Source organism: Berkeleyomyces rouxiae (assembly GCF_048999995.1).
Source record: "Berkeleyomyces rouxiae strain 22BRR77 chromosome Unknown BrBRR77_ptg000007l, whole genome shotgun sequence".
NCBI lineage: Eukaryota > Fungi > Ascomycota > Sordariomycetes > Microascales > Ceratocystidaceae > Berkeleyomyces > Berkeleyomyces rouxiae.
In genome coordinates this window covers 1,091,517-1,101,942 of record NW_027396497.1, presented here as the reverse complement: position 1 = coordinate 1,101,942, position 10,426 = coordinate 1,091,517, and the positions used below count along the sequence as shown (strand labels likewise).

The following is a 10,426-nucleotide window of genomic DNA, read 5'->3' as shown; positions in this document are numbered from 1 at the left end:
GTCATGAATAGCCATCCTGACACTGCTCATGCTAAGGGTTATGCATGAGACCTACCCCACTCTTCTTTTCCACAACGCCGAAGGTCGGCGACCTATGAAGATGCGCTTATGGCACAGGTTGGTCTGTGTAGATCGTGAGTTGATCAACGGATATGAGGTTGTCGTGGGATGTGCTGAGCACGGGTGCTCTGATAGACGTTGTTCTGCTGCTGCGGAGTTTTCTTGTTGCAATTGCCATTGCGTGCTTAGGTGGGGGTTGTTATCTGGTTCGATTGTTACGAACCTGTTACGTCTTGTTTACACGAGACTTATCTTTTGTTCATAGTTAGATGTTGATTGTTTCTAGCTTGGGAAGACAGAGTTTTGTCAGGAGCGCCGACAACATAAATATCGTCGTCTCCTGCCCTGAGTTGATCAGGTTTACTCTTGTTCTCCAAGCTTAACAATCACATGCACTTGCTTACCTTCTTCTTCTTCTTTATACCATTCTGTTCTTGCTTTCTTTGCAGTTCAACCTTTCTTCTTCTTTGAAGTGTGTGATTGTTCCTCCTCCTTCCTCTTTGTGCCGCTCTATTCTCAGAATAGCCATCTAAGTTGTGTGTTGCCTCTTCATCTCAACCGACCATACGTCTTAGCACTCTGTCTAACTGACGTCTTCCTCCACAGGCCCGACTGTCCACCTCAGGAACCTATCATTGTCCCGAGTCGTTGGCTGTACCCGGAACCCTAATCCTTTCTTCGGGCCCTATCCGTAATACCTAACGCCAGACGATCTTAGTACTGCTGTGGAAATCAGTCATAAAAAGGGGGGCTACTGTCATGAATAGCTATCCTGACACTGCTCATGCTAAGGGTTATGCATGAGACCTACCCCACTCTTCTTTTCCACAACGCCGAAGGTCGGCGACCTATGAAGATGCGCTTATGGCACAGGTTGGTCTGTGTAGATCGTGAGTTGATCAACGGATATGAGGTTGTCGTGGGATGTGCTGAGCACGGGTGCTCTGATAGACGTTGTTCTGCTGCTGCGGAGTTTTCTTGTTGCAATTGCCATTGCGTGCTTAGGTGGGGGTTGTTATCTGGTTCGATTGTTACGAACCTGTTACGTCTTGTTTACACGAGACTTATCTTTTGTTCGTAGTTAGATGTTGATTGTTTCTAGCTTGGGAAGACAGAGTTTTGTCAGGAGCGCCGACAACATAAATATCGTCGTCTCCTGCCCTGAGTTGATCAGGTTTACTCTTGTTCTCCAAGCTTAACAATCACATGCACTTGCTTACCTTCTTCTTCTTCTTTATACCATTCTGTTCTTGCTTTCTTTGCAGTTCAACCTTTCTTCTTCTTTGAAGTGTGTGATTGTTCCTCCTCCTTCCTCTTTGTGCCGCTCTATTCTCAGAATAGCCATCTAAGTTGTGTGTTGCCTCTTCATCTCAACCGACCATACGTCTTAGCACTCTGTCTAACTGACGTCTTCCTCCACAGGCCCGACTGTCCACCTCAGGAACCTATCATTGTCCCGAGTCGTTGGCTGTACCCGGAACCCTAATCCTTTCTTCGGGCCCTATCCGTAATAATAGTAGACCCAAATCCGCTGTTTAGTTTAGTCTTTCTTCTTCCTTTTTCTCTCCATCAAAAGATAATAAACAGCATTCTGGTCATAACTGCAAGACTCTCTTGTACTTAGTGAACCGCTCACAGATGCTATTACGGATAGGGCCCGAAGAAAGGATTAGGGTTCCGGGTACAGCCAACGACTCGGGACAATGATAGGTTCCTGAGGTGGACAGTCGGGCCTGTGGAGGAAGACGTCAGTTAGACAGAGTGCTAAGACGTATGGTCGGTTGAGATGAAGAGGCAACACACAACTTAGATGGCTATTCTGAGAATAGAGCGGCACAAAGAGGAAGGAGGAGGAACAATCACACACTTCAAAGAAGAAGAAAGGTTGAACTGCAAAGAAAGCAAGAACAGAATGGTATAAAGAAGAAGAAGAAGGTAAGCAAGTGCATGTGATTGTTAAGCTTGGAGAACAAGAGTAAACCTGATCAACTCAGGGCAGGAGACGACGATATTTATGTTGTCGGCGCTCCTGACAAAACTCTGTCTTCCCAAGCTAGAAACAATCAACATCTAACTATGAACAAAAGATAAGTCTCGTGTAAACAAGACGTAACAGGTTCGTAACAATCGAACCAGATAACAACCCCCACCTAAGCACGCAATGGCAATTGCAACAAGAAAACTCCGCAGCAGCAGAACAACGTCTATCAGAGCACCCGTGCTCAGCACATCCCACGACAACCTCATATCCGTTGATCAACTCACGATCTACACAGACCAACCTGTGCCATAAGCGCATCTTCATAGGTCGCCGACCTTCGGCGTTGTGGAAAAGAAGAGTGGGGTAGGTCTCATGCATAACCCTTAGCATGAGCAGTGTCAGGATGGCTATTCATGACAGTAGCCCCCCTTTTTATGACTGATTTCCACAGCAGTACTAAGATCGTCTGGCGTTAGGCATCCTCTTGTAGAATTCTGCAACCTTCTCAGGTGCATTGGCTAAATGGTCCAGAGGTTCCCAGGAGGGTCCATCATGTTCATAGCCCTCCCAAACTACTTGATATTGCAGAGGGCCACGCGAAGACACGCCTATAATTTCCTTGACCACAAATTCTTCCTCGCCATCTACTATGACGGGAGGAGGAGGAGGGTTTTTCTGGCCAGGAAGAGGATCCGACGCACATGGTTCCAGCAGACAAACGTGGAAGACGGGATGAACCTTCATAGTGGCAGGGAGTGCCAACTCGTAGGCATGCGAAGACACCTTCCGTAGAATCTTAAATGGGCCAAGCTTCTTGAAGTCCAACTTCTTTGAAGGACGAGTAGTTCGAATATTTCTACTCAAAAGCCACACTAAGTCCCCTTCTCGAAGGAGAGGGGCGGAAGATTTGTGTCGATTCGCGTACTCGGTCATCCGCTCACGGCTCCACGTAATTTCAGTCTTTAAAAACTGACAAATGTTGTCAAGCTCTTTAACAAAGTTCCGCAACGGGCCTTTTTCCACAGAGACTGGGAGCGACTCACGCCCACTTCTGGGGTGAAACCCGTGGTTCGCAAAGAAGGGCGTCAGCATAGTAGAACTGGACTCGGAGTCATTGTAAGAGAACTCCGCCAAGGGCAAAAGATCAGCCCAATTGTCCTGTCTATAGTTGGTGTAACCCCGCAGGTATTGCTCCAAAATAGAGTTCACACGCTCAGTCTGACCATCGGTCTGAGGGTGGAACGCAGTACTCAGATTTTGCTTTATGCCCAACAGTTTGGCTAAAGCCTTGGAAAAAGCCGACGTAAACAGACTACCCCTGTCGGACACAATGTCCAATGGCAGACCGTGGAGCCTATACACTGCTGACAAATAGAGCTTAGCAAAACCTGCAGCATCCAGCGAGGAATCGCAAGGTATAAAGTGAGCCATTTTGCTAAGCCTATCGATGACAACGAGAATCATGTCAAAAGAATTGGAGACCGGCAAGCCGGTGATAAAATCAAGGGACACAGATGTCCACCGAGCTTGCGGAATGGTCAGAGGTTTCAGTAGACCGTAGGGACTATGTCGCGCGGACTTGATCCGTTGGCAGACCTCACAATTTCGGATGTACCGGATGACATCACGACGCATCCCGGGCCACCAGTATTCCCGAACAAGAAGTTCAAAAGTGTTCTTTTGTCCAGGGTGTCCGCTAGGCATAATATCATGACAATTCTTCAATGCACGAACTCGTAGATCCTCGTTCGGCAAATATAGAAGGTCGTTGACAAACAAAAGACCGTCATTGTCAAGCCTGCAGACACTGAGGTCCACATCTGGAGGTTTGGTCGACTGGCCTCGAAGAGCAGAAATAACATCAAGAGCCCACTTGTCCGTGGATAGCGCGATTTTTACCTCGTCTACCAAAGACATGGTACCAATAAAATTTTCAGGGGGAATAATAGGAGCACACAGCTCTTTATCCTCCTCAGAAGAAGAAGAAACGAGGTCTTCGTAGCGTCTGGTCAGGGCATCAGCTCTAGAATTCAAGGAGCCAGGCCTATAAGTGATGACATAACGGTACTCGCTCAGTTCCATAGCCCACCTCGCTTGCCGTCTGTTCATGGCCGGAATTTGCTTAAGAACGGCTAAATTCCGATGGTCCGTCAATACCAGAACAGGTTTTTCCAGACTTTCAACCATGAATCGCCACGACTTTAGAGACTCCACAATGGCTAACAACTCCTTGTCACCTACGCCGTAGTTACACTGGGCAGGATTCATTTTTTGAGAGAAATAGGCCACGGGGTGTAGTAGAAGCCCCTTGTCAGTCGGGTGGTATTGAGACATGACGGCAGATATTACACGGTCAGACGCGTCTGTTTCAATAACAGTGTCCAACAGGTAATCAAAGTGCTTGAGGATAGGTTCAGAGCAGAAAAGGTCCTTCAGGGTGTGAAATGCTGCCTCACATTCAGAGGACCAGACAAAAGATTGCGTCTTTTTAGTCAACTCGAAGAGAGGTGTGCAGATTCTAGAGAAGTCACGGATGAACCTCCTATAGAAATTGGCAAAACCCAAAAAGGACTGGACTCCCTTAACAGTTCGGGGAGCCTCCCACTCACGGACAGCCGCAACTTTAGCGGGGTCCATCTTCAGAGCATCGGCTGAAATAACAAAGCCAACAAAGGTAGTTTCAGTCTTGTCGAATTCGCATTTTTCACCCTTGACAAACAGACTGGCCTGCGCTAATTTTAGCAGGACTTTGCGCACATGAACATCATGTTCCTCTTGGTTCAGAGAGAACACCAGGATATCATCCAAGTAACAGACACAGAATATGTCCAAATACTCCGACAAGACCTCGCTGACATATTTCTGACACGTGGCAGGAGCATTGGTGAGCCCAAACGGCATCACATTGTACTCAAAAATGCCATATCGAGTTCTGAAAGCTGTCTTGTATTCATCACCTTTCTTGATGCGAATCAAGTGGTACGCAGCTCTCAGATCCAGCTTTGTAAAAATGTTTCCCGTAGCCGCCGTGCGCAGTGATTCATTGATCCGAGGCAGAGGAGTTACGTCTTTGATGGTGATATCATTGACGGCTCGGAAATCAACACAGAATCGTAAACTGCCTGGCTTCCTAGCAAAAAGAATCGGGGAAGCCAGCGGCGAAGAGGAAGAGGAAATAAAGCCTTTAGCAAGCATGCCATCTAGATATTTTTTGACAGCCTGCAACTCGAGTGGAGTCATATCGTACAGCGGGGCCTTGGGGTATTTCGCATCGGGAACGAAGTTAATCGCATGATCAATGTCCCGGTGAGGTGGTAGTTGATCAGCACCTTCTCGAGAGAACAGAGGAAGTAGGTCATGGTATTTCTTCGGGATGCGTTCAAGGAGCCGTGCATGCTCTTGTTCCGGAGTTAGGTCCTCCTGATTGAGATAATCCAGGACTTCCTGAGCGGTGACACGATAAATCTGTAGTTTCTCAGCTTTGGCAAAGCGATGCAAAGCCTGAGACGACACCGTCACACAGGAACAAGACACAGCTGACGATTGTGCAATAAAAGAAGGAAGGGGTGAAGTGGCTGAAGCAGGAGCAGATCCCTCAATCTGACTGCCAGCGGTAGAAGCAATATTTTTGTCGTTTTTTGTATAAGAAAAATCAAACGAAGCGCCAGAATCAGTAGAAGCAGTCGAAACAGAAGAAGAAGAAGAAGAAGAATCAGAAGCTGCCACAGCATTGCCATCGGCGGTAGAAGTAACCGATATCTTGAGCGTATTGGAAGGCCAAGAAATTTCCGGGTTATGGGCGTCGAGCCAGCATTTCCCCAGGATGATGTGGTAGCCCCCAAGCTTCGTGATTTGAAAAACCAAAGTTTCTGAATAATTAGGAAAAGAGAGGGACAAAGGAACTTGGTGGGTCACTTTACCCGCAGCAGTTTCACTACCATCAACAACATGGAGCGACTCGGCTCTGGCCTTGAGAACAGTAGGAATCTGATGCCTTGCTATAAATTCAGAATCCACAAAACAAGTTGTTGATCCCGAATCCACCATAGCGTAGGCCTCAATGGAATTATTCACTGTCACAGGAATAACCAGAGGGGGAGAGTTACCATAATCGATAGCATTATCAAGAGAACAAGTGCTGATTCTCAAGAGACCCTCATCAGCAGCGTCAGGGCTAGCCAGGACCAGAGGGGAATGGGTCGGTAGCCCTTCTAGTTTTTTGACGCATCAGGCGCAGGGGCCGTCGAGGGAGCCCGGGTAGAAGTGGAGGGAGAAGGGACAGTAGCTGCGCGAAGAGCAAGGTTGTTTTTGGGGCAAGCCTTTAGCATGTGGTCCTTTGCGCCACACTTCCAACAAACACCCTTTGCCATTTTGCCGTCAGCAGTCTTACGGAAGGGTAGACCGTTGGCATCGGGACCTGCAGAGGTACCCTTAGCTGGCTTGGTGTTGGGGACAGCTTTTTGGGCGCCAGCATTTCTCGAACGAGAATCTTGCTGAAAGGGGACCACACCAGGAGGCGGTTGGATTTTCCCGTTGTTTCCCCGGGTTCGGTTGTTGATCGTATTGTCCAGCGTGTTGCAGAAATTAGCGAACTGATCAAGCGTTCCCTTAGGGGCAGGATAGGTGTTCCAAGCCAGAGCGTCCTGTATGTGGGGCTTGAGGCCTCGCTGAAATAGTGCAATGGTGAAATCAGCGTCGGCCCAACCGAGTTTCTTCAACAGCGTTGTAAAAGCAGAGTGATAGGCAGTACAAGTACCTGTCTGCTTTAAGTCGAAGATCTGCTGGGTCGCAGTCATGCGCCAGTCAGGGTCATCGAAAGCCTCAGCTAACGATTTCATAAAATCGTCGTACGTTTCAAAGTTCATGTGTCCAGTGGCCGGGTCCATCCGAGGCATGGCCCAATCCAGAGCGCCATCTCTAAGGTAGGAGAAGGCAGTCATCAGCTTGCGCTGCTCCGTGCGGTGGTGCTTGGGTGCAGCAGCAAATTTGACCGCAAGTTGCCTCTGGAACGCCTGGAAGCCTTGCTGATTGCCATCATAGGGCACGACATCAAGATGCTTGTCGGCCTCTTTCAACGGATCGGCATCCTCTTCCCGTTTGACTCGGGGAAGAGACTCAAGGGAGTTGAAGCGGGCTTCAGCGCCAGCCTGGAACGCAGCCCAGTAAACCTGAGCCGCATCAGGAACAGAGCCAACGGGGATGGGCGGGGCACCATCGTCGGTGCGCAGACCAGACATGTAAGCCGCCACAATAGCCATTTTGATCTCAGCACTGAACTCCCTAGGAAGGGCACCGAGATGCCAGTTCTCAGGAGTTCGGTCAGGAATCGACAGGAGGAACGTATTGAGATGCTCGATCATTTCGCGAGTGAGGGCCATTGCGAGTTGAAACGTAATAGAGAGGGAAAAATAAATGAGGAGAGAAAAAAGTGCCAAAGAGAGCCAAAGTTGTAATAGCGTCGGGTCTTCAAATGAAGCTTAACAAAATATTACGGATAGGGCCCGAAGAAAGGATTAGGGTTCCGGGTACAGCCAACGACTCGGGACAATGATAGGTTCCTGAGGTGGACAGTCGGGCCTGTGGAGGAAGACGTCAGTTAGACAGAGTGCTAAGACGTATGGTCGGTTGAGATGAAGAGGCAACACACAACTTAGATGGCTATTCTGAGAATAGAGCGGCACAAAGAGGAAGGAGGAGGAACAATCACACACTTCAAAGAAGAAGAAAGGTTGAACTGCAAAGAAAGCAAGAACAGAATGGTATAAAGAAGAAGAAGAAGGTAAGCAAGTGCATGTGATTGTTAAGCTTGGAGAACAAGAGTAAACCTGATCAACTCAGGGCAGGAGACGACGATATTTATGTTGTCGGCGCTCCTGACAAAACTCTGTCTTCCCAAGCTAGAAACAATCAACATCTAACTATGAACAAAAGATAAGTCTCGTGTAAACAAGACGTAACAGGTTCGTAACAATCGAACCAGATAACAACCCCCACCTAAGCACGCAATGGCAATTGCAACAAGAAAACTCCGCAGCAGCAGAACAACGTCTATCAGAGCACCCGTGCTCAGCACATCCCACGACAACCTCATATCCGTTGATCAACTCACGATCTACACAGACCAACCTGTGCCATAAGCGCATCTTCATAGGTCGCCGACCTTCGGCGTTGTGGAAAAGAAGAGTGGGGTAGGTCTCATGCATAACCCTTAGCATGAGCAGTGTCAGGATGGCTATTCATGACAGATGCTATGGTCATCGACACCGCTGGCGACCAGTCCAGCACACCCGACACCACTACCTCGACCACCACTTCGACCGCCACTACTACTACCGATGACGCCGCCTGTAACGATCTATGGATCGAGGTAGGCTCAGGCTCCGCCCTCACCGCTGTTTACACCGCCGTCCACACCGCCTTGCACACCGCCGTTACTCACCGCCTGCCAAACCCGTGTGCACACCGTCGTTGTCAAGGGTACGCGTCATACCTCTACCGCGCGTATATAGATAGTGTTGTTTCCGCCCGTTTTCTTGTACATTAGTCTTTTCTCTTTATCTGTTTCTTAATTTATTTCTGCTGTTCTAAAAGCGTTCTCCTTTAGACCGTAAAGCCTTACACAACTCATCTGCTACTTGACTAATTTTCGCGTACACCTTGTGTAAGTGTCATGAATAGCCATTCTTGCCATTGCCATTGCATAGGGTTATGCCTGGCACCTTACCCCGCTTCCGTTGTGTCACGCTAATGTTCCAAGGACGTATGATGATACGGTTATACCACTTGGTGGTCTGTGTAACCTTGAGGTGTCACTCCGGTTTATCTACTCGGGTGTGGCCGGCTTGCACACTATAGATCATCGCTATTAGGTAACTCGGTACTCTGCAGTTGATGCAGCTTATTCTGAGTTGACTGCTATTCTCGTTCCTTTTGTGTCAACAGCGTTTGAGCGTGGGGCCCACACCTGTTAGGCCGATATCGCTGTAACGCGACATATCGTTGCCTGGGTGTCTTGAGGGATTTTCAGTTCTGCTGCTGCCGTGTTGGTTTATCTCGTGAACTAACATCCGGTTTGATAGTAGCGTCTGGTAACGTTGAGTTACGTATGTCCCCACTTTCGGTTATCTGTGATTTGGTTCTAGCTTGGGAAGATCTCTGTTGTCAGAATCTGCAACGCCTTAAATAGCGTTGCCTTCTGCCCTGTGTGATCAGGTTAACTCTTGCTCCCCAAGCTTAACAATCACATACACCCCTTTTGCCATTCTTCTTTGTATACTAGTTTATAGTATCACTTCTTCGATAGTACCTTCTTCTTTAGTACTATATCTTTAATTATCACTTGTTTCTTGATAGCCTTCATTGCATCAGTACCTTCTGTCGTCTTCGTTACCTCAGTGTTCCTGTGATTGTTTATTCCCTTCCGTGTGTTATAAGATCAATTAGTTGAGTGTGCCTCTTTACCTCAAACCGACCATACGACCTAGAGAGTTCTATCCTCTCCTCCCGGCCGTATATCCGCGCAGGCCTGACTGTCCACCTCTGGAACCTATCATTGTCCTGAGTCGTTGGCTTTCTAGAACCCTAATGGTTTCCTTGGGCCCTATCCGTAATATTTTGTTAAGCTTCATTTAAAGACTCACACATTCTTCCAACTCTTTGTTATTCTTTAGCACACCTTATTCTTCTTTTCGTTCCGGCTCTCGACTACGGCCGATATCCCGTCTTCCTATGATCATACTAGCGCTGCTGTTGTTACACAACCTTCTTCGTCCGCTAGTCATAACTCGGCTCTTTCTGGTTCTTAGTTGATTCCATTTCTCAATCTACTTCTCTTCTTCTGTGGACAGTCAGTTGATGGCACTGTCTCTGTCCCAGCTCCTTTAATTTCGTTGAAGCACTTTGTTCCTCTAGGCTAATGTCGTCTCAAGCTTTGCGTTCCACTGCAAGCAATGAGAACCGGCGGGCTCACCGCACTACCGCTGAGCAGGTTCTCGATCCTGTTGATCAGGATGACCTACGGCTAGAACAAGTGCACAAGCGATATCCCGAATGCAGTTCGGACAGTTATTATGATTTGCGTCCGGTGTTCTTGCGGGATGGTGTACCTTCAACCACCTCTTGTCAAGACGCAGGTCATGCTGTTAATCTTGTCTCGACTGCCGAACATATCAATACTCTTCCGTCTGATGATGCACATCTAAATTTGCAACTTGTCAAGCAAAACCTGGATGGCATGCTCACACGTGGCTTCATTGCCCCTACTTCTTCAGTGTTGGCTTCTCCGATTCTTTGTCCTCGGGAACCAGGCAGTGTACGATCTTCTGTTGATTTACGGGCGGTCAACTACCTTATTTTATAAGCTGTTCATTTGGTCCCGCATCAACC

At 48.0% G+C, this 10,426-nt stretch overlaps 2 protein-coding genes across 2 annotated transcripts; both read right to left on the bottom strand.

Annotated features, from left to right (window-relative positions):
* Positions 1 to 2,497: 2,497 nt before the first annotated feature.
* BROUX77_006065 (uncharacterized protein) lies at positions 2,498 to 6,088 on the bottom strand (the record flags this gene model as incomplete). The annotated part of the gene is made up of 1 exon (XM_073751008.1): positions 2,498 to 6,088. One exon carries the CDS (start codon positions 6,086 to 6,088, stop codon positions 2,498 to 2,500), a length of 3,591 nt encoding a protein of 1,196 aa, XP_073603935.1.
* A 164-nt stretch (positions 6,089 to 6,252) lies between these two features.
* On the bottom strand, positions 6,253 to 7,419 carry BROUX77_006064 (uncharacterized protein; the record flags this gene model as incomplete). Its single annotated transcript, XM_073751007.1, has 1 exon — positions 6,253 to 7,419. One exon carries the CDS (start codon positions 7,417 to 7,419, stop codon positions 6,253 to 6,255), a length of 1,167 nt encoding a protein of 388 aa, XP_073603934.1.
* Between the last annotated feature and the right edge of the window lie 3,007 nt (positions 7,420 to 10,426).